The following is a 24,899-nucleotide window of genomic DNA, read 5'->3' on the forward strand; positions in this document are numbered from 1 at the left end:
CTTCAAAATAATTTGTAACGAATTTATTTTGGGAATGTTCTGTATCTTTCAGTGGAAATTGCAGTTTATGGAAACTTTGTAAAACCCAGAGACTGATCAAAACTGAAATGCTTCAGGTTTTCTAAAATATTGGGGAAATTGAGTCGTCATGGATAAAAAGAAAAAGGGGGAGGGCAATAATCACTAAGGCGTTGCCTTTACTTGAAAAAGGAAGGCGATCAAGCATACAGTTGCCCTTCTACATTAAACAACACTGGCTGTGTTTACGCCCTATCAGCTCACTGAGAGGCAAGATCAGCAGAACTGAGTCATGGTTTCTCCTGTGCACCCCACATCTGTCTCAAGGGCTGCTCGCAATGGCACATGCTTCTTGAAGATAAGGGTTGGAACATTCTCTCCTTCTAGATATCGCATATCACTTAATGATTATAGCTATTGTCCTACAATGTTAGATTTGTTGGTTGAATAGCCTACAACAAGAAACCTTGAGCTCAGAGCCTCCAGGTACACAGAAAATGTTCATTGATCGCTGTGCAAAAGGCAACAAGCGTGGATTCTGGTGCTTATGTAATTTCGGTGCTTATGTATTTCTTATGCTAAGAAATGAACTGAGCTATTTAACAAAAAAAAACCCAAACAATTCCAATTCCCAGTTCCTCAGGCTGTGAAATCCCTTGAAAATAATGTCTATGAAACAGGTGTAGAGGATAGTGTGTGAACATGTATAAGCCTCTTAGAAAGTTTAGCAGGGCTGAGAAAAGAGGCTGAAGTACTGGAGCACAGGCAGAATATCTCAGTTACAGATGGCAAACAGTCTAGACTACACAGTGGATATTAGAGGATGAGCCAAGAGCTGCAGCTAGGTGCTTCAAGGTTCAGCTGCCTTAGGCCGTGTAGACTGGCGGATGGGACCTTGTGCAATATATCAGTCTACCACAATTGAGGAGAGGGGCCAAGGTGCAGTACATTCACATGGGCATATTTTCTGTATGCTGCTTTTGACCACTGTTACACTTGTTTGAATGACTTGCATTCATGGACACTTAAGAGAATACAGGGAGAAAATACTCAGTTTCTATTTTGTGGAATGACTGTAAGAGCTTTAGTAACGTCTGAAACATTCCTTTATAATTGTTTAGGTCAAAGTACCACATGTCATTGTAATGAAATGTAGATTTCTGGAACAGAAAAATCTCTTTCGGTTAAGCAGATATAATTCCCTCTAAGGTAAACCTCTAGGGAACAGGCAGAATTTACCAAAACTGGAACCGGCTGATATTCTGAGAAATTCTCAGCAAGGTTTGAATTACAAGTAATAGATTAAACCGTTACACTGAGAAATATGTGCTTTTCCTTTACTTCTGTCCCTGAAAATTCAGTGTGATTGTCAGAGAATAGCAGGTCTTCTGACTATGGCTTTTCCTCTATGTGCTTGTGCATAGACTTGCTAACTCTATTAGGAAGGTCAGACTCCACATTATTGCAATGGGCTAGTGCTGCATCCATATAACAGGGAGGTATCTGCTCCAGGAGCAATGCCAAACTGAAATATTCCCAACATGTCTGGATGACCCTTCCTTACATGGCTGAGCCCCAAGGCTTGTTCATAAAAGGGAAATATTTATTATATTTCCCAATAGCAATAAATAAGTGACTAAGGAGCTAAGAAAAGGTTCTTTTTTTTTCTTTCTTATGTCTTTGCAAGTTGAATATTTCTTTTATAGCAAACAAAATGGCAGTTCATGCAAAGGTTTGACCTCAGGCATCAGCCTTGAGAGAATAAAAATCAGTTAGGGCCTCTTGTCACATATAATTCAAACAATACTTAGTTTCTGCTGTCATAAAGCAAATATGAACCCTCTTTGCTCTATAGTCTCTACTATTATATTACAGAAACTGCATTCTAATGCCAATTTCAAGAGAAAGGGTGTCATACTCACAAGTCTAGCTGGGTTTTCATAACTGATTCCTAACTTGGTCATTGCTTTCACAATAGTCAGGATAGACTGCACTGTGTTACTGTAAACGACAGGTCTGAACTCCATGCGTTCCTCATGGGTGAAACCATGTTTATGGATGATCCTGGTGCAAAATAGAAAACATGAGGTTTAAGAGATGTATTAAAAACAATAATGAAAACTTGGTTCAATTGCTTTTGTGGTCAGCATGAGAAAGAACTGAATCTGTCTGGCCTTTGAAAAAGCTTTTATCAATGGCTGATCTGCCTATTTTGCTGGAACAGGTAAACAGCAGTTTCTGCAGTTATGTCAGGTTAAATTCATGAGGTTGTTATTGGAATCTACAATATTAGTCATGGGCTGTCACATTGCTTATTTAGTCCTTTTTATCCAGAATCTTACATAGAGTAAAATCTTATTACAAAGAACTGTGAGGTAGTTCCTCAAGAAAACAAACAAAAAAATCTTTAATATTTCTTTGTATATGGGCTACTATTTCTAGTTACTGAAAGGTGTTACTGTTATCTACAGGCTTTGGGGACATGCATGTTACTCAGAGGGTATAGCCTGTATTCCAGAGGACAAAGAGCCTTAGCAGTCATAGCAAATTCATCTGACAGAGGAATTATAATTTCATAATCCTCCTTGACTGGAAAAGGGTATGTGGTTAAAGTTCTCCAAGGTCTGTGTGCAGAATATACCATGACTGAAAGATATCTTTTTCCTTAACTTGTGAAAAAGGGTGAAAACTTTACCCATTTTGGAGAAGCATACTCTCAGTGACAAATTGGTTACATGTTTTGTGTGTGTGGTGTCCCTGCCCATGGCAGGGGGGGGTTGAAACAGATGATCTTAAGGTCCTTTCCAACCCAAACCATCCTATGATTCTATGAATGAACATACACTTGAAGTGCTTTGGCTGCTGCTGGAACCATGGGTCTGTTCTTCCTCACTTCAGTTATTCAGAGATGAAGGCCAGGTAATTGCATAAATAATTTCTGGGGTTTGGAGTTTGGGTTTTTTCCCTGTCTCTTGCCAGGGATAGAGTCTGGACAGAGCTATACAAGCATAAAAGGTTGATGTGAAAGGATCTAACAGGTTAGCCCAGAATAAGTATAGGTGTGTCTCTTGGGGAGACTTTCCCTTCAGGGGGAGAAGTCAGTCCTGTCAGAAAAGAAGTTGTTCCCACGCACATATCTAAAACCCCGATCAAACTCAGTGTGTCTTAACATCTTTATAACTTATGAATGTCAGAAAACCCAAAAGTTTCATTCTTGTGTCTGTAGGAATAGCATCTGTAGGAAAAAAGGGTTCCCTTCATGTTTCCCCATTCACTTTTAGACCAGGCATATCTATAAACTCTGCTTTGAAGCTTTGATTCTTTGAATGTTGTTTTCAGCACAATTTCAAATGAAATGGCAAGATTCAAAGGAATTCGATTGAACTTGACAGAAAGAAAAAGGGGACCCATGTTATGCAGTCTGGTACCTTTGCACTGGTACTTCAGCATATTCTGTCACTCTTCCCCTTACTACCTGTAAATGAAGCAGTTTTTCTATAAATAATGGAATGAAATATATAGAAACTCAAACCCCAGGAATTATTTGAACTTGTTTTAACTACTTTGTGTGTCTCACGCTGGTGGCCATAAAATGATTTCTGGGGAAGACGGGTTTTTTGCCTTTGGCTGCAAAAATCTGGAATGCAAGAGAAGGAAAGGCCCTGAAAGAGTACACAAATGGCTGTTTTATATCTTCATGCTTTCCCTGTGAAGAACAAAGGAAGAAAATATAAGATCCCGAAATAAAGCTAGATTTGGTAATTGCAGACAGAAAACTTGGTTTTGCTTGAGTATTTTCATGTTGTTTTTGTTTTGTATGGTAGGGGCTTTTTGCTTTTAAGTATTTCTTTTAAATATTGTATTTACGTCTTCTGGAGGAAGATATGCTCACCAGCCTTTTAAGAATTTTACTGCTTTTATTAAAGATCTGTCATTCTTAAGGAAGGATTGTAAAGCAGGCTGACACCTTTTAAGGCCAGAAGGAGCATTTTAGCAGATGGAAAATTTTGTTCCTGGATGCTCCTTGAAAAAATGAACAACTTAAAAAAGTTAATGCAGGATGCTGAAGGCATGAGGTGATAGGCTACAGGTCATAATAGCTAAATTGTGTTTCTACTGGACAGTAACCTCCTATTTTGTTTTGTCTTGTCTTTCATGAAGGGAGGACTTCTCACCAGATAGGTAGAGATGATTCAGTCACAACAGGCATGATGAGTTGTCATATATTTTGGGTCCTACTCTTCATTAGCTGAATTATTTGTGGTAGGTTTGAGGTGCTATCTTAGAGCATAGCATAGAAATACTCAACTTGGCTTCAAAACAGTTAGATAGCACACTGGAAATTATCTAGTCAGAGGCACAAAGCTCCAGAGAAGCTTTTCTTTTTTTCCCTTTCAGGTATGTCTCGTAGCCATCCAAACTTTTTTAGGGCCTTTCAGCATGTCTATATTTTGAGCATCAGAAAATAGTGTGCAAAGCTAAGTGGAAGGATTTAACTTTGATTGAAGTCTTCAGTGTGGAAAGAATGAGGTTTATGAATTAGAAAATTATATTAATAGGAGTAAAATTATCCTGATTTTGGCAGAAAGTTAAGTTTATTTTCAGCAAAATTATTGCTTCTGTAAGCAGCTATCAGTCTTCTCTAGAAAATGTTATATTTTAATGAAAAATTAATAACTGAAATTGTTTTTTTAATTGAAAATCTCCTTTTTTTTTTTTGAAAAAAAGTCCCTGGTTGTGACAGATGACATTTTATATGAAAAACTTTAATTTTCTTTAAGAGTTTTCCAGTAAAATAATTCATATTTGTGATCAGGTTGACAGCTCTTAAATGTACAGAGATTTAAAGAACACTCAGCTTTGCAGTTTTCTGCCCCTCCCTCACTGCTGTTAACATTATAAGCCTTCTTAGAGTGTATAATTCAGAGGAACATCTTTAATCTTCTCCCGCGTGAGGAAGCTTTGAACACAATGCATTTCAATGGTTGTCTGAATAGGGAATGTCTCCTGATTGGAACACAATCAGAGACAAAATAACACACCATTGAACTGGAACAGATGTTAGTAAAGAATTTGATGGATGTTTCTGAATCTGTCTTATTACAAATTGAACTGCTTATATAAAAAATTGGTCTTATAACATCTTTTACTTTACTCTTTAAAATGCATTGGTGAAGACATAAGAAAGTTAAGAGAGCTTAAATTTGGAATAGTATTACTGATTTCATAAAACAGTCTACTTGGACAGGTATAGGAAACAGACCTGGACACTGTATATGAAAACAGGGCTAGATACAACAGCAATATTTCAGCAGGTTACACAGTAAAGGAGGAGAGGATCTTTGCTGCCTAAGTATAATCTCTTGAACTCAGGTGGATTACCTGCTTAAACCAGGTACATGAGTAGTATTTCGTCTACCCTTGAAAGAATAACATGAATTAATTTAGTTTTAGCCTGTTTGACTATATGTGAAAATGTTGTGATAGTAAATTGTAAAAAGACAATTGTAAAAAGGCATATTTGACCTCCCTTAGAAGCCAGGCAAATAAAGCTACTAGCTTCAATCTGTGTGGCACTGTGTGCACTTTGGGCGAACATCTACAAGTATTCTTGCAGTAGGTTTATGGTGCAGTCAAAAGCTCTTTGTAACCAGGTACTCAGTCCGAATTTGAACAGGGATTTCTGCATTTCAGCTTGTACAACCTGGTTTTCCCCTGATTGATGATTGCATGAAAAGTTTTCAGGGTGGTGCTTTCCTTGCTAAAAGCAGTTCTCATGACTGTCGCTTCTCATGCTAGATGGTGGGTAACAGCTGCTCACTGTGTAGGCTGGTAGCTAAATATGTTCACACGTTGCCTATGGGAGACCTGAGAATAATCTTTGTAACCTCTGGCAGGAGCTGGAATAAGACTGTTGTGACCAAGAATGATCTACAGAGACCAGTTTGAAAAAAAAACCCTCAACAAACAGAATTTGCCCTATAATAAAATGTGAATGATTCAGTATTTTCTCTTGCAATACAGTGAAATCAAATGAAATTAATAAGGAACAAATTAAAATTTAACAAAGAAAGATGAATCACATCATATGTAATTAAATTGTGGAGCTACCTGCCGTAGAATATTGTGGATGTTATTAGTTTACACTAGTTCAGAAAAGATTCAGGAGAAATGTAGTCATGAGTGCTGAGGCTGAGGGCTACAGAGCACAATGATGCTGTCTGGTTCAGGGTGGTACCTGAGCCACAGATCAGCAGATACTATCAGATTATCCAATGCAAGTATTACTGTGTGTTTGCTTGTCTGGTCTGATGATCTTCTGTAAGCACCCTTCATTAGCTACTGCAAGAGACAGGACACTAGGCTAAGGTGGATCTGCTGCGCCTGGTTGTCTCATGCATTCATGTTCTCACTACGGTACTGTAACTCATACCAAAGCCAAGAAGGAAGCTTCCCTGATCTTCAGCAAGAAGTTGGACCAGTGCATGATTTGGTCAGACAGATCTGATTGCCAGTCCTGCCACGTCTCATAGTCACTTTGTGTTTTTCTTTATGTGGTTGAATGAGAACTTGATTTGAATGATGTTTCTTTGCATTTTATTCAAATGATCATAAATATTGTAATAAACATTAGCTACATAGCTTATACTACAAATGCGAAATTCGAAAACTGTCATGAATATTCATGTACTTACTTCATTTGCTTTACAATAGTGCTCTTTCCTGACTCTCCAGCACCTGCAGGAGGGGAATGTTGAGAAGATGTGATTGATAGTTAAGTAGCAAGTATTAAAAATAACTCTCTGAAACAGATTTTGTATCTAGGAAGAAACGTGGATGTTTTAGATCCCCATTGTACTAATTAGAACCCTTGTTAGTGTCTACTCAGACTTACTGAAATCTTGGTAAAAATGTTAATTCTAAAAAGGAAAGAGATGTCTGAAAAGAAAGGAACTTCAGTCAATAAGGTAAAAATACAGATTCTTTAATTAGCAAGGAAATAAAATATGGGTCATATTTTGATTTCATCTCTGCCAGATAGGCATCATAAAAGCATGAATAAACTACAGCTTCTGACATTAGGTGATTTGTAGCTGCTCATTTAATATGTATCATGACCTTTTGGAAGCCAAACCAAACAGGTCCAAGCTCTCTATCCAGCCTTTATGAGCAACTGGAAAAACAAGAGTATGGAGACTTGCGTGTGGACTATCTCATGATGCAGATGCAGCAAATGAGCAAATGTCTTGACACTGGTATGGTAGGAAGTAATGTGGCTGGAAGTGGGAAACCTATAGAACAGTGCAGTAGATCCTGCTTGGGAATGGTTCTACAGGAAGTCTCCAGAATGGGCAGGGAGGCACAGGCATTTGCTTTATCAGCCAGTTGCAAAACTAGTGCGTAAGTCTGGTCAGGTTATGTATGGTTTATTTGTCCTTCTTATCTCATGGAATGTGAATAATCATAACAAAAGCCTTCATTGGAAATCAGTGCGAGTGACTATCATCATATGTCAGTCAGAGTTGAGTCTTAGCAAAAGCAGCCAGAGAAGAACTGGATTTTGAAAGCACCTGAAGAGAGGATTTAGTTTTAGCTATGAAACCATTGGACAACATTCATCACTGCTCTGCTTTTTTCTTTGCATTCTATGATTTACCTCTCTGGATGGTGTCAGATACTTTTGACAAAAAAAGGAAATCTGAAGCATAGGTATTTTAACTGAGGGCTTCTCAGTGAATGGAACAAACTGATTACAGACGTCATAAACAGATTTTGAAAAACTAATATAATTTATATGACAGGGATTAATTTACCCAAATGAATCACAGCAGAGAGCAAACCATAAGCAAAGCATTTTCTGATGTGAGCAGCAGAAAGTACGAGAGAAAAACGAGCCTATGTAAAATGGGATGATGCTGCCATCTGCCACAGTTTGGAAAAAATGCAAATTTGATGTAGATCATTTATTATCCCTTCAATGCCCATCTGAAGAACTTTGTACAGCCCTGTCAGCAAGGTGGCATTTGCTACAGTTTTTGTAGGAAAGAGAGCAGGCTGTGCTGAGAATGAATGCATTCACCCCACAGGAAGATGCCAGGAAACCTAATATAGAAATAAAGTTCTCTTCCAGATCTGAAAGGAAAAATTAAAATAGAGCAGGAGGCATAATTTATATGTTTTGGCTACAGTTCTCTACCTCTGATCTTCTTTAATTTATGATCCAGTAATGTCTTTATCTACACACTGGCATCACTCCGGAGTGTCGTGTTAGTTGCAGCAGCATTTGCATGCCAGGAAATAGGTCAGAAACAATTTACTTTGCACCTGCTTCCTTTCTTCCTTCCCCATCCTGTGCATCCTGCTCTTCGAGACAGGCCTTCATGGTGAGACAGCAGGGACAAGGGTGTTTCCACCCCCCACGGTAGCCATCCTCTTGCAGAAACAGTGGCAAAAGTGCATCATGACAGCTCTTACATGACTGTGTGGAGAACTGAAGGCAGCTTCTCTTTGGTAGGCAGTAAAAAGGGCAATTATAATCAAGTCCAGATTTTCTGAAGAAAAAACAAGAACTTAGGCCAAATTCCATCCTGTCCTGGAGCTTGGAAAATTTAACTGGCTTTTGAAAAACTCTATTGCTGTGAAGATTTATAGCTCAGCCTGATAGAAACCAGCAATAAAATGCCACAGCCAATATTTTGCATTTCACATATTTAAGATCTTCTAGCTTTTTCTAATTTACTTCTGATTTCTCTGTCTCTGTGTGGATGCCAGGATAAAAGCACAGAAAATGAAGGCATAGAAATCTCAGTCAATGCCTGAAACTCTGGCACCACTCCTGGGAATTGAAAGATGTCCCGACTCCAGTAAGGTCAATGGGTGTTTGCTCCCACACTTTCTCCCAGAGATCACATTCACCGTGCCCCAGGACATGTCACATCCATCTTCAGTGAGGTTCTGCACAGGCAGTGCTCCAGCAAGCTATAACTTGTCTCTCTTCTTGCTTTGGATATTTCAGACTTCACCTCATCATGTCCCAAGCCCGCTATATCTCAGGGTAAACTGGAGCTCCAGAGGAGACTCAAGAAGAACCATGAAGTGTGGCAGCAGGAACCGAGCTGCAAGGGAACCTTACCCAACAGTCTAACATTAATTGCCTCGTTGCTCTGGGAGTGCCTAACCTCTTTCCTGCAGGCCACCAAGATATATAGACAGAGCAGAAATAGACAAAAAGCTGGAGGTGCCTGAAAGCTGCTGAGACTCTCTCAAATTCAAAGAACAGAGCCCAGGGCCTCAGCTGTAACTTGATGTTACAGTTTTTCTAAGAATTTGTTTGAATAGTTGTGGAAACTGGGGAGGGTTTAAGCCCGTTTCAAGATTAGCATCTGTTGAGCCATTGAAGTAGGGTTTTCTTTTATATTAAGCTGCTTTTGTGTCTCAGATCAAAAGCTATTGTCTTCTTACAGTTGTTATTTATGTGGAAGTATAGCTTTGGTTTAGAAATGTTTCCAGAAGTAAAGGTAAGAAAAAACCCCAAAACCTACTGCCTGAATATTTTGTTTGAAACCTGTCACAAAAGGTGCTGTCAATGACATAAAACAGCAAAAGGCAGGAAAATAAAATCTTCAAGCTGAAATAAGAAAAGGTTCCAAACCACCTGCTGAGCTTTGTCTATGCCATTCAAAGTTCTGGAAACTGAACTAGACTGGAAATTGTATCTTCCTGGTCCTCTTACCAAACTCAACAAATTTTCCCCACGAGAGAAAAGCACTAGATAAAAGATCTAAGGTCTAGCTCTCTTGAGGGAATAAGTTCCTTAAATGCTGCCTCATACTCCCCCCAAAAAAGGAAAATATGTATTCCAATCAATAGGACTATTGGACCATCTTAGTGCTCAGTCTTTGTTTCCAGTGCAGGTATTAATAACAGGAACTTAACCTGACTTCAGTAACTGATTCATTTAACTGATTTTAAATACCTATACTATAAACTTCTACATCCAGACGACTTATCAGAGACCTCTTATAGTCAGTGGAGAAGAATATTTGCTACTAAAACAAATGAAAAAACAGCTTCATTTTTTTTCTCACCCTGAAGCAGATATTTAAATTAAAATGGGTAAGTTGTGCCCCAAAAATGAGTATTTCTCCGTAAAGTGAGCTGAAGATGGACAGCTTAAATGAGGGTGAGTTTTGTCCTGCCACTGAAAACTGTAGAAAATGAGGCCATGGAGTAATGCTTTGAAAATAAATAAGTTCAAAGTATTAATGATTATGTAAGATGAAGCTATGTTCCTGTTTCTGTGAGACATCACTGTGAGCATCAGGCTGTTCTGGCCATGTCTGGAATGTGTGCTGTACTTTGCACACAAACAAATCACAAGCTGCCCTCCTATGAAGAACGTAAATTGCGGGTGATGTGGTAAGCAAGATATGGCCCTGATTCAGAGGAAATTAAACTTTCACCCTGAAGCTTTTTCCAGACTCATAAAGCAATCTCATTTTTTTTTAAGTCTAAGGCCAGATTTGTGGACAAGGTGTGGGCATGGGGATGGCCTCGACAGCATAGAACACCTACCTCAGAGGACTTCTTAACTCTCCTGGCTCTTGGGCAACTTGTAAGGAACCTCAGAAAGTGGCATAATTTTACCCCTCCCCAGTTTACATGAGAGCTTTTATTGCATGCCATATAAACTGTAAATTACCTCCTCAAAACAGATATAAGTTCAATGTGTTTGCCCAGGTCACGGGACTTAACGTAAATAAACACGGTGTCTTATTTTTCTGCATAAAATTTCTTCTTTGCAAAATGACCTATTGAAGAATGCAGAGAGACCAGACTATATATTAAATAAACCTCTCAGGTCAGAATACGTGTTTTTTATATTCAAAAAGGTAAGAGCATAATGATCACACTGATTTTTCTTCTGAGTATTTTCTACCAATATCTGCCTACTGCAAGAGAAATACTGGTGACATCTCGCCTGAAATACAGAGTTGACATATAGTCTGAATGATCAGTAATCTAAGAGAAGACTGATTGGCTCAGAATAGAGCTGACCTTGATTTAAGAAGTGTAAAATTTTAATTATTTCTGAAATCACCTCAGAGGTTTGGAAAGGTACAGATCTGAACACAGCAGATTTAATCCTCTCCTAACTGGCCTCTTCACTGGTTGGCTGTAAGAGGTTATATGGTGCCCTTTATACACATTGCTTCAGCAGCTGTGATTCCAGGTTCAAGAGACACTTTCACTCTAGATGTTCAATTGGCTCAAAACACTCACATTTTATCCACCCTTTTAATTTTTAAGAACAAGAAAATTCAAGCTGTCAAGTATGTAATCTTTTTTTCTCTCTCTGTTCAACATATTTTTTACTAAATCCTTATGATCTGTTGTAACATTTTTCCAGGAGAAAAACCTTTTTGAACTGTTAACTACTGAGAAATTTGAATTTTTGTCATGTGTGACATAAGTAAAAGAAGATACTGCAGAAATACATTCTATGAAGAAAACTTCAGTGAAGGTATTTCAGATTCTAATAGTCATCTTGTCTCATGAAAAGTGCTTGTATAGGTGATGAAACTGGAATATGTTCAGATTTGAAATGAATGAAGTAGAAGTGTTTTTCACATACCTTGCTATTTATCTCCCAGTATTTTACTAAAGGTATGTTGAGACTGATATGAATAGTGTCAGAAGCAGACTAGTTATATACATTAGGAAACATTTAAAATTAAAATCCTTAATACTAAATACATACACAAGTTCTAGGAGGGGTAATTTAGTCTGTGTCCTGGTGGAAGACAACCTCCAGTGTTATTGCCAAGGCATGAAATCTTGAAGACAAAAATATATCATTAAAATTCTTCCTTATAAATATATTCATCTTATAAAGTTCTCTTTATCCTATAAATTCCTCTTAAAGGAATTCTTACATCTTCCTCATGGATCAGTGTTCGATAAGGCCAGAGAAAAGATGCTGAGGTAGATGGACCCTGGTTCTGATTTGGTATGCCAATTCCTTTTCATAAGAATAGGTTGAAAATATCAAAACTTTATGAAAGTTTAAATGCAAGTATGATTCTGTTGTTTGACCAACCCAAGCTTGCCTCAGTAGGAGAAATATTTTGTTTTAATGTGGCAGAGAAGATCTTTATATTCTCCACTGGAATGAAAAGCTTTGTAAACCGCAATCTGAATGTTGATGGTACATAAAGTGAATCAAACTGCTGCTTTCCCATTATTATTTGAGAGGTCAACATGGTTTTGTTTTTCTCTTATTTCTTCATTAATAATAGTAGTTAGATTCTCAACAGGTATAAATAGACCTTTTGCATAAGATGCAGCTAACAGAGTTAAACTGATTTGCTTTATCTAAAGGATGTCACTGAGTCTGAATAAACATCAGTTTAAAAACCCTTGTAAGCATTGCAGTTACAATGCAGGAAAAAACAGAGAAGACATTTTGTGCATTACAGGGCTATCTTCAAATAAAACAGTGAGAGGTGAGAAATTCACTGTATTGAAATGTAATTCCAGAGCAAAATAACCAATGGAAAAGCATTATAAGCAATTCTTATTCTATTTACCCAGCAGTAGCAGTTTGACAGTCCTGGCTTCCCTCTCTGCATCTGCCTGGAGTTTCTTTTCTAGTTCTCTGGATCTCCTGGCCAGCTCCTTGCTCTCAGAACTGGCTCCACTGCCCATCTTCAGACGTTAAAGGTCCTCTGTTTGTCCAGCTGATTTACTTCTTGTCAGGCGCGTTGCTTTAATTCAGAAGAAGAACAACAGTCTATGTTTAAAGAAATCTAAATATCCCGTTCAAACTCTGTGTTCAGCCTTCAAATAAAACGGTCCGTTTTCATCTCTCTCATCATCTGGAGATGCTATACTCAAGGCTTTATATAAGGACATAGAAACGTATTGTTATGACGTCATATAATTAAAATGATCCATTCAATAGCAAAACCAAGGTATGGATAGATCTCTGTCCTTGTCTGGACGGGTTCCAGCTTCACATGCATCAAAGAACTGTGCAGAATGTCTTGAAGCAATAAAATTGGGAATAACTGCTCAAGGAAAGAAAATTATCTTTGAAGAATTTGCATAAATTATTTTTTATCATTCTTAGTGGTCATGGCTCTAAATATGTACAATCTTTGTTTTAAAATGACAGAATTTGTATTTGTATAGCTAAGGCACATTTTGAGTTAACATGCAGAATGTTTGCTACATTTTCACATTATGACAAGTACGTTTATTTTCTTGTAATGGTAATGGATACTTTACTGCCATTTGTAAATCTCACTAGTGTGCAACACTATATTTATTTTAATATTATACTTATTCACCTAATAAAGTATTTCAATTATATAAAACATACAAATATGAAATTATTCTACAATTCTACAATTACTGACTAACAGTAGTCAATGACACTCTGACTTTACAGTCTAGAAGCTTACAATGCTTAGCCTGGAAATAGTGTTCAATGTTTAAGGGATATATAAGCATGCAGGTCAGTTTGGGTAACATTAGACACATATTTAAGACAGAAGATAAATAAGGAAGAGGCCCAGAGGCAAAGCATTCAATTTATTATGTGCTACTGAAAAGAAACTTTCCCACAGCAGAAGCAGGTGGACCCCAGATGTAACAGAAAGGCAGATGGTACTGGATGTGGAAGATGGGAGTGAAAGGAACAAAGATCACCAGTGGTGGTAACGAGTTCTGTGCCATTAGAGGTGGAGAGAGCTGTCTTCTGATAAAAGACAGGTGCTGTGATTGTCCCATTCAATAGTGAGTGTCTTCTCAGACTTAAAATTAAGACCACATACAGTAATAAGGATCTCAAGCTTTGCTTTTTCAGCTTATGCTTCTCAGTCAGCAGAGCAGGATGCCCTGTTTTCAGCCTCTTTGCACTGCTTTGCCAGAAAGGAGTAACCAGTGCTTGTTAACAGCTGAATTTTTGCATATACATTTACAATGCAAGAAAATGCTGTTTTGTTAAGCCTATATTCCTACTTTGTTTATTCTTTAAAATAGGTCATAATAAAAAAAACATGCAACAACAGTGACAACTGGTTTGTTTAAAAAATGGAAATAAGCAGCTTTAGAAGTGTGGTATCAATGCCAGGTGTCTCTTTATCAGAACCATAGACAAGTCAGTGTTCCTATGGATGTCAGTGGGTTTGAAAAGTACGTCTGAGCAGCTCTGAACACTAACAGCATTTACAAATTTACTGATACAGACACAAATCATGACGAGGAGCATCATCTCCAGATTAAAGGCCTAATTCACTACTGATTTTTTTTTCCAGGCATATACTAGTATAACTCTATTGGTTTGCATTTAATTTTTACAGTATTGAACTGAAACAGTGTAATGGTAAGTTAGGTCCTATTCAGCTCTACCAGAAGAAAATTAGAGTAAATAAATCAATTCTTCCTAGATGGAAAGCAATGGAAAATCAGGAGCAAATCCCATAACAAATTTCCTGACATTATCTGTTGCTATTAAGACTACATACAGGAATTTGCTTTAAATGTGTAGGGGTCTGATACAAGCAGGCTGTAAACAGAATGTGTATAGAAATAGAGATAAAACCAATTATTTAATCAACATGCAATATCTATGACATCTTATACATTTGATTTGCTCACTTCTGCCTTCAAATTCTTAACTAAAGAGTTTATGGAAAAAGCATAGCAACCTGCTTCTATTTCTCTGGAGACTGAACAGGATTCTGTTTTGCTTTGGACATCATCATCATCATCACCCCTAACTATATTTTGATTGAGGAAATTTCTGCTTATGATTAAGCCAGAAGTGGTAGGCACTGCCTTGCAGGATTCAGCTGAATCTAAATTGTTTTGTGATACCTTTTCTCCACCTCTTCTAGGTGCAATACAAGTGAAAGGCAGGTCTCTCCCTGCCTCTCTTCTGTTGCATCATCCATGTGTATTTGAGATGGAAATCTTTGAAAGAGAATAAGTCTGGAAAATGCTTCTCTGAAATGCAATCGTGCTGTAGAGAGGATTAGTTTTACGCTGCTGGAGTTGTTTCTAGTGATGCACTCAAGGTGGCGCTGATAATGTAGAGTGTGCACTGAAGGCATTCTGTACTTCAGTTCCAAGAGACTTTCTGACAGGCTGTTTCCAGTGGTCTGTTCAGAAGTCACGGATTTGGGATCCTGGATTCCAACTACAAATTTTTATTTTGGAACTTGAAAGTGTACTGGTCTGGGGTATTTTTTTGGCAAATTACATAGATTGTTCTGTTAATAGAGTCTTCCGATTAATTTAGGTTTTCCGCTTCAGTTTCTTCTGAAAGTACTGCGCTCTTCCCCATCAGAGGGATAGCTTAGGAAATTCACACCTTCTGAGTTTTTTTCCCTTATTTTCTTTCTAGACCTTTGCATTTACAAACTAATCAGACTGGAGTCTATTAATCTTCTCCGTGTTTCATCGTAAGTAATGTTTTCCTCTTTCCCTGATAAAATCTGGAGGAATGACATTGATGAAAATGGAGGAAGTTTTAGTAAGAATAGAATTCTCTAAATTTAGGAACTTTCAATTCAATTCCTTCAGTAAGCTCCTAAATAAAGGAAGTGTGAAATATCTTCAATACAATGACTGTTAAAACCAAAGGAAACCCTTCAGCTTTATCAGTTGGCTATTGAATTTCTTCCAATACACAGGAAGAAACAAAACTTCTTGGAATTACTCTGTTGGGCATTGGCAACATTTTAGTGGGGAAAGTTTCCCTTGCACCCTGAACATTGACAAGCCCATCTAGACTTCTGTAACTACTGATGTGCGGAGATAACTACTGAATGGCAAATATCCTAAACACATAACAAAGCAGGTACAGAGACCTCTTATAGGCTCCCAGTCAGCACTGGTATTAGCTTGGATCCATGGCAAGTTGCATTAACATGGGACAGAGACAGAGCTTTTGAAATCTGTTAAGATTCAAGGTTTATGACCTCTGGCACTCAGCCACAATCATGGGGCTGAAATGTTTGTGAATCTGAGGTAGTACCTTCACATAGGCCTATGTTTCACTATGCGATGTTTACTGTTTGGATTGCCATCTGCCTCATACAGTGTAAACCTACCAATATTGTTTGACTGCTAGAAGTCATATACCAGATGGATGTTAATCCTTCTGTGAGTTTTTCATGTCTTAAACTTGCAAGTATGTAAGACGGATCTGGAAGAAGCTGGTAGGGTTGACTTCAGAATTTGCCAGCTAGCCTAGCAGTGAAGTATAATAGGTGGAGAATCTTTGGGTAGTAGATTGGCAATGGAAGGCTTCTCAACCTATCATCTCCTCTTGCCGCTCTGATGATCTTCCAAGATATTGTGACTCTGTCACAAAACTGAAACTGTTGAAGCTTGAATGTGACTTGAAACCCAGAAAAGAATGTCTACATAAGTATGTATCTCCTCTCAAGAATCATATCTGGACATCTCAAGCCAAAAAGAAAACGTATGAATCTCAACACCAACTGTACTACTGCACCGAGATATCTGACATAGACCAAGAAAACGTGACAATCATCAAACTGGTGTTATCAGCCAGCTTCATACTACTGTAAACGTAAATGTTTATAGAAATGACAATAGGAGACTGAATTACTTCTGGTTTCATAATTCTGACTCCATCATAGAAGCAGATGTTCCAGCATTTCGGGTGAGAGGTTCTCCAGGTTCTCTGTTCTGAGGTTGCCTGTAGTACCTTTCTGCCAGTGCACATATATGACATTCTCAACCTTTTTGACTCAAGGGTAGTCAGAGCTTGAGCTTCTACCATTTGCTTCTGGGGAATACAGACACTTCTTTGGCATACTACCTTTAAGAATTTGGCCACAAGATCCAGTGGAGAGATGAGTGTTTAGATCTTATTATGCTACTACCCTCTGTTGAGTTATCTTACATGTATAAGAGATAAGGTGACATAACCAGAAAATCTTCTCTGGACTGTCTGTCCCCTCTTCAGGGGAATACATTGAAATTCATGGTTATAGATCAAGTTCACGGGTTGGTTCTCTGTGTTCTGTTCTGGATGAGCATGTCTATTTGTGAATGTGCACAATTAAAAAGTGGGGTTTGTTGAGTTTATTGGCAGAGAAGGTTGATATGTTATGGATAGACATCCTTTTATACTTCAGATACCTGTGCTGGAGGAGTCAAAACAGAATACACTGACATGAAAGCCAGGTGATACCTGAGATATCATTCACCAGCAAGGATGTCTCATCTTTTCCTAATCCCTCTTTCTCCAGACACACAGGTAAGTGGCCTTTTGCTGAAATTATTTTATATTAAAATAAAGAGGTTCCTTAAGAAAGAGGCATTGCAGAATTTATGTCAAACTCCTTAAAGCCTTAGAAGCTCATAGACCAGTTTCTTAACTTAAAGTTATGGTAAAATGGGTTGAGATTTCTCTAATAAATTAATAGAACAATTCATGTTGAAAGGGATCTCCAGAGGTCTCCAGTCCAAACCTCAGCTCAGAGCAGAGGCTAGTTCAAAGAGAAAGGTTCTCAGGGCTTTGCCTTGTTAAATTATGAAGTATCCAAACACAAAAATTTCCTAGCCTCTCAGGTAGTCTGTTCCAGCACTTAAACGCTCAGTGTGGAGAATTTCTCTGGCTGAAATCTCCTTTGCTGGAGCACATGCCTGTTGCCTCTTCTCTCAGGAGGGTTTGGCTCTGTCAACTCCCATTTTTCTTAATGGAAGACTACAGTTAGATCCCCTCCTTAGCTAGGCTGAGCAAACCCAGCACCATATTTCCCATATGATTCAGCCTTCAAATCTTCTTCATTGATACATTACCATCTGTTGGTTCTTTTTTTTTTATTAGTGGTCAAAAGCCTAGAAATATTTCTGTGGATGTGCTCTCAAGAGCTCAGTGGAGGCATTCGCTTGACATGATGGCTGTATTCTTAAGGCAGCCTAGTATGTGGCTGGCCTTGTGTGAAGACATTTTGCTATTCATACTCAACTTACTGTCCACAATTCAGATCCTTTTCTGCAAAGCCACTTTTCTCTCTAGGCAGCTCCCAGCCCATACTGTTTCATGGAGTTACTTGTTCCTGATGCATGAGTTTGCATTTGCCCTTGAGCTTCATGAGGTTCAGGTTGGCCCATTCCTCTAGCTTACCAAGATCACTGTGAAAGACTGCCCTGCCCTGTAGCTTACCAATCATTAATAAGCACTGTTCAAAGTTAATTGTAAAAAAATGACTCAAGAGCAGTATGCAAGCAGACTTGATATTCTGTGTTTGGGCAATAGCACTATTTGCTACTGGAAAAAGTTAAGTTGCTTTAGGCTTTCCAAGCACTGTTGAAAGCATATCCTCATTTAAAGACATGGATTTAACTCAGAGCACCTCAACTATGTGACCTAGTAATTCCTTACTATTATTCCTCTTATGCACCCATTGTGAAGACTTTTCTGAATGCACTGCATGTTTCCATAGTGATTTAAATATTATGTTATATGAAATGTAAGCTTCTTGTAGTTCTGGTGCCTGTAATCATCTGTGTTTACTTCAAATCCCATTTACTGATGAACCCTGCTGTTTATCCTCATGATTTTTCAGAAATGAAAATAACTCCAACATAGCTGGTTCAGAAAGGTCACATAACTGAACTTAGTGTTCTAGATATTGCCCTGGATGCTTGTGTGGTGAACTCTCATCTGTATTTTCCATGCTATGGAAAAAAAGCCATATTAAAGTAAGAATAACTAGTATGCTGATAACTGGTAAGAAAAAAAAATGTGGTTAGTATCAGCTGAGACACTTCTATGCCTGTTTATCAATACTTTACATTTTTCTGCTTTTTTGATAGTACCACCACATTTTGACAGAAGAAGAGTGTTTTGCAGATTTAATATCTGTATTCTTGTGAAAAATCTGTATGATTGTGGGGTCTTCATCTCTGTGTCTTCCTTTACGAGTAGTATTATTCCTAAACATCAAGTTCCTGAAACTGAAAACAAAAAAATGCATTCAAGTTTTTCATGGGGAAGAAAATACTGTTTCTATGACAAACATTCAAAAGCAAAGAATACACTGATAGCTTTTTTCCTTTTTTTTTTTCCGAAATAATGAAAAAATATAAAATTTGGATTCTTTTTATTTGCTTTTCTCCTTCCTAATCTTTCTGTTTCCTTTTTCTTCACTGGATATAAACAAGTGAGTGAAATCTAAGATTTTTAGGGTGTGTCTCCCCTCCTCCGTTTGTCATCTCCTCTCAGGAAACATTGCTAGATAGTAGAAATAAAAAGGAACTCTTGTCTTTTAGCTCTATAGTAGTATCTCTGTGATGATACTGTAACATTTGCAAAGCCATGTAGTTATATAAGAGAAAAGGTATGGTGTAGTCATTAATTTCTCCTGCTAACAGAGGTTAAAAGGAAATAGAAGGGAAGAAACAATGCTACGAATGTCAAGAGGGAATATTTTAAAAATAATAAAGAGTTGTTACATTTTTAATCCTGTCAAACAGATTTTTTTTCCCCTTAAAAATACTGACATATGCAATAATTTGTTTCCCTTTTTGTGAAAATCTTAGACCTGCTATGAGATATGTGAACTGTCCTAACTTGAGTACACTCATTATCCTTGGTTCTATAATTACAACACATGCTGATGCAATGGAATATGTGACACTCAGCTTTGGGTGGGGGCTTGCTGGCTGAGTATAGGTCCAGATAAGACTCACATAATTCTGGCAAGTTTACCAGTACTGCAGCTGAACACAGGCTGTGTTCTCAGTGATCCTGTGCCAATGTTGTGACAGTAGATGTGTGGCTGAGCTACTATGTTCAGATTAAGAACTGGTCACTCCAAAAGTCTGAAATTTACCAGTGAAAAAAGCAACATCTAGTGCAAAACTATAGAAGAAGCCCAAACCCCTGAGTCTCTCCTGAACCAACACTGACTCCATGTTTATGGGACATCTGTAATATATATATGAACTGCACTGAGCACTGCTGGTTTCCACTGATTTCTCACATGCAGACAGCAAATATATCAGGGTCTGACCTTTCCACAAAGATTAAAAAATGCTCTCTCTGCCGTTGTGGGTTTAAATTTTCTTTTAGTTTGTTGCTCATTAAAGAACAGTCAGAATGCAGTGCACTGTAATGAGTAAATGTTTTGAGGTCTTTGAACTGATTTGCATCTGTTTCTCATTGAAGTGCCTGACATTCTCTCCTGTTGACTCCTGCAAAAGGTGCATCGTGTGGGTTTTTTTTTTTGAGGGGGGAGGAAAGAAAAAGGGTATCTTAGCAAGAAAATGAGCGATACCTGCTATCTCTGCTAAAAGGATTTAGCTTCTAGTACAAGGAGAACAGTCAACGTAGTACATAAAAAAAAAGCTTAAAAAAAAAGCTTAAAACAATGGGGAAATATTTTGTCAACATCCTATTTCCAATTCCCAGTAGACCCATGCATTTATAGTTGCTGAGTCCCATAGAGCCTTGCAAAGCCAGAAATGAACATAGAGTAAAAGCAAACACAATTCTAATTTGACTTGTAGAACTCCTTGAATAACAAGTATTTTAAACATTCATTTTGGTCTGAAACTAAAATGCAGGGAAAAATATGTGAAGGACAAAAAGATGTTTTTCCCAGCAGACCAACTTTCCTCCCCTTTTATCTGGCAGACTTGTTCCAGCTAAGCCAGCATGGGAATATGAGCAACTCTGAAGAGTAGCACAGCTGTGCAGTGGCTGGGTAAAATCTGATTTCTGAATGCTGAAGAGGGTGTAAGTAGGTAGCTTCAGAGCTTGGAGCGATTTCCAAGTGGAGTGTGTCCACAAAATTTATTTTCCATAAGAGCTGTTGCTGTATTGTAATAATCCCTATAGAAAAGACTGTAGAAGAGATTGTTGCGCTGCTGAGATAATACACCATATCTAAAGAAAGCTTCTAAAGGAAGCTGGCTAACATCTGCTGCATGATATTTCTTCTTTCATTCACACTCCAGGCCATAATAATAACTAAACACAATCCTTATTTTGGTAGGTTTTTAAATAGGATGGTGGGGCTAGTTTTTTAGTGATATGTTTCACTGTAACTCTGTTATACCTGGTTAATTACAATAATCACAGAATCATAAAATCAAAGAATATTTAGTGTTGGAAAGGACCTTAAGATCATCAAATTCCACCCCCCCTGCCTTGCACAGGGACTCCTCACACTAAACCATGTCACCTAAGGCTCTGTCCAACCTGGCCTTTAACACCGACAGGGATGGAACATTCACATCTCCCTTGGGCAACCCATTCCAGTGTCTCACCACCCTCACAGTAGAGAACTTCTTTCTTATATCCAATCTAAGCTTCCCCTGTTTAAGTTTTAACCCGTTACCCCTTGTCCTTTCACTACAGTCCCTAATAAAAAGTCCCTCCTCAGCATCCTTATAAGCCCCCTTCAGATACTGAAGGGCTGCTATGAGGTCTCCACACAGCCTTCTGTTCTCCAGGCTCAACAGCCCCAACTTTCTCAGCCTGTCTTCATACAGGAGGTGCTCCAGTCCCCTGATCATCCTCATGGCCCTTTTCTGGACTTGTTCCAACAGTTCCATGTCCTTTTTATGTTGAGGACACCAGAACTGCACACAATACTCAGAGTGAGGTCTCACGAGAGCAGAGTAGAGGGGCAGGATCACCTCCTTCGACCTGCTGGTCATGCTCCTTTTGATGCAGCCCAGGATACAGTTGGCTTTCTGGTTTGTGAGCCCACACTGAAGCCAGCTCATGTTCATTTTCTCATCAACCAACACCCCCAAGTCTTTGTCCCCAGGGCTGCTCTGAATCTTTTCTCTACCCAATCTGTAGCTGTGCCTGGGATTGCTCCCACCCAGCTGTAGGACCTTGCACTTGGCATGGTTAAACTTCATGAGGTTGGCATCAGCCCACCTCACAAGTGTGTCAAGGTCCCTCTGGATGGCATTCCTTCCCTTCAGCGTATCAACCGAACCACGCAGCTTGGTGTCATCAGCAAACTTGCTGAGGGCACACTCAATCCCACTGTCCATGTCAGTGACAAAGATATTGAACAAGACCGGTCCCAACACCAATCCCTGAGGGACACCACTCGTTACTGGTCTCCAGTCGGACATTGAGCCATTGACCACAACTCTTTGTGTGCGGCCATCCAGACAGTTCTTTATCCACCGAGTGGTCCATCCATCAAATTGATGTCTCTCCAATTTAGAGACAAGGATGTCGTGTGGGACAGTGTCAAACGCTTTGCACAAGTCCAGGTAGATGACATCAACTGCTCTACCCCTGTCCATCAGTTCTGTAGCCCCATCATAGAAGGCCACCAAATTGGTGAGGCAGGACTTCCCCTTAGTGAAGCCATGCTGGCTGTCACCAAACACCTTGTTGATTTTCATGTGCCTTAGCATGCCTTCCAGGAGAATCTGCTCCAAGATTTTGCAAGACACAGAGGTGAGACTGACTGGTCTGTAGTTCCCTGGGTCTTCTACTTTCCCCTTCTTGAAATGGGGCTTATATTTCCCTTTTTCCAGTTGTTGGGAACTTCACCTGACTGCCATGATTTTTCAAATATGATGGATTTGAACAAAGCTTGGCAGTAAAAAATGTCAAGGCAAAAGAGAACTTTCCTTGAGAAATATGTCTATGATTGTCCTGGGTTCAGCAGTAGCAGTCATTTTTCTCCTTCTTGGTAGCTGGTGCAGTGATGTGTTTTGACTTTCGGCCTGGGAACAGAGCTGATAACACTGATGTTTTGGTTTGGCCAAGGACTTTGTGAGCCTCATGCTCTGCCAGGGAGGAGGGGGAGCCGGGAGGAAGCAGAGACAGGACACCTGACCCAATCTAGCCAAAGAGGTATTCCATACCACAGCACATCGTGCCCAGGATGTAATTGAGAGTTACCCGGAAGGGCTGGTAGACTGTGTGGTTGGAGGAGGTATTGGTGGGTGCTTGGTGAGGCTGGGGGGGGGGGGGGGGCGAGTTATTGGTCAGCAGGTGGTGAGGTGTTGTATTCTCTTCCCTTGTTATTTCCTTTATCATTATTATTGTTGGTGGTAGCAGCAGTGATTTGTGTTATACTTTAGTTACTAAACTGTTCTTATCTCAACCCATGGGAGTTGCATTCTTTTCGATTCTCCTCTCCATCCCTCTGGGAGTAGGGGGAGGGAAAGAAGAGGGGGGGAAGTGAATGAATGAGCTGTCTGGCTGGGTTTAAACCACGACAATGATACTGACATTAATCTGGGAGAAATTTGTCTTCTGCTCAATATAACTTCTGGAAGGCAAGCTATTTTTCCAGAGGAGCAAAATAGTCTTTCATTATATTTGTGTCTTGTAATTTTTTTAGCTTCTGATTGAGGTAATTATTTTAGCTTCTGATTGAGCCTTATACATTGTCTTCTTCTGCTGTTAGATCTGCTTAATATTCAAATGTCTTCAACCAAGTTACCTAAGAGCTTTCAGGCTTGATGGTATCCTGAAATACTGTGAGATAGCATCATGACATGTCTAACCCTGATTCATGCAGCATGTGGGGAAGATACTGGATTTTCACTCTTCTGGGATTGTATGAATTAACGATTTTTTTAGGATTCTTCCATGCTGCTTATAGTGTTCTGATTAATACAACTCTAGCTGACACTTCCATTAGAAAAATATACATTGTCCTTGCAAGAATTCAAGGGAAAATTGAAATTCTCTCATTCTTCTCAGCTCCCATACTACATAAAGAGGAACTGAAAAGATGAGCATTTCTTCCTGAACTAAGTTAGCCTTCACCCCCAAGATGTTCTGTTCTTAGAAAGGGAAGGAAAACCAAAAAAAAATGTTTTTACTACTCCTGAATGCAGTGAGCATAGATCAGGCTCCCTGGGTATTTTGGAAAATGGAAATTATCTCATTCTTCTCAGCTCCCATTCTCTATAAAGAGGAACTTAGAAGCTGAGCATTTCTTCCTGAGCTAGGCTGACCCCCACCCCAAAAGTGTTCTGTTCTTAGAAAGGGAAGGAAAACCAAAAACAAAGTGTTTTTACTACTCCTGAATGCAGTGACCATAGATCAGACTCCCTGGGTATTTGGGAGAGGAGATCCTAAGCACATATGTTAAGAACTCCGCCCACATACAATAAGTTGATGGGAAAAAAAGTAAACCTCTGAAACTTCAGATCTCATAAGAAATGAAGTCAGGACTTAGGTGCAAAGGAAATGGAAGAGCCTACAAGACTAGCCAGACATTTTCTGAATGCCAAGAGTGTCAAGTATTGTTCTATAACAGATCACAGCTGGGAGTGTGTCTCCATCTTCGAAGGTGTTTAACTTCAACTCCTAAAAAGAAGCATGAACCTCATTTGGTAACTATAGAACAGCATGTTGAGATGGGGAACTCCTCTGTACCTTCAGCACATTATTTTATGCCTTTAAGAGTGTTGTGTTTGTTCTTCAAAACCACATGATAATTTCCAGAATTAAATATCCTTCCAGTTTTAGTCTCAAAGCTGTAACATTGTGTAGTATTACTTTCTAGTCTCCTGAGGTCTTGTTCTCTCGGCATCTACAGATGATTTGTTTCTTCTCTTTCCAGCATTTGTCATGTCTTAAGGTTGCCTTTATCTTAGTCTGCCACTAAGTGAAGCGCAGAACAGTTTTTTAAACAGTGACTGAATTTTCCCATTTGCTAATTGAGTATTTTTCTCGTTATTGATTTTGCAAGGCAGGGCTGTAGCTATTTGAGATACTCTGTGAGATATCTTGAGTTATCCCACATTATAGTGTCCTGTGTCAAAAATGATTTGTTTGTTCTGGTAATTGATTTTGTTGTTTTATATTTATAATTAAACCTCCTGTGGCAGTACAT

The 24,899-nt window shown here is 38.8% G+C and overlaps 1 protein-coding gene across 2 annotated transcripts in view; it reads right to left on the reverse strand.

Moving 5' to 3' along the window:
- The window catches only part of LOC130606304 (guanine nucleotide-binding protein G(t) subunit alpha-3-like), a 48,319-nt gene that overhangs the window by 10,566 nt on the left and 12,854 nt on the right, over positions 1-24,899 (reverse strand). The window contains exons 1-3 of one of the 2 annotated variants that reach the window (XM_057422535.1): positions 12,609-12,849; positions 6,714-6,756; positions 1,941-2,082 (exon numbers count right to left, since the gene is read on the reverse strand). In XM_057422535.1, coding sequence (XP_057278518.1) covers positions 1,941-2,082; positions 6,714-6,756; positions 12,609-12,726 — 303 coding nt within the window. In that variant the 5' untranslated portion in view covers positions 12,727-12,849. Of the gene's footprint in view, positions 1-1,940; positions 2,083-6,713; positions 6,757-12,608; positions 12,850-24,899 lie in introns of those variants that run through there. The other variant, XM_057422534.1, reaches the window with a different exon arrangement.

Source organism: Pezoporus wallicus, unplaced genomic scaffold (genome assembly GCF_028554395.1).
Source record: "Pezoporus wallicus isolate ANWC-B61680 ecotype Strahan unplaced genomic scaffold, APGP_CSIRO_Pwel_v1 contig_3058, whole genome shotgun sequence".
Lineage (NCBI taxonomy): Eukaryota > Metazoa > Chordata > Aves > Psittaciformes > Psittacidae > Pezoporus > Pezoporus wallicus.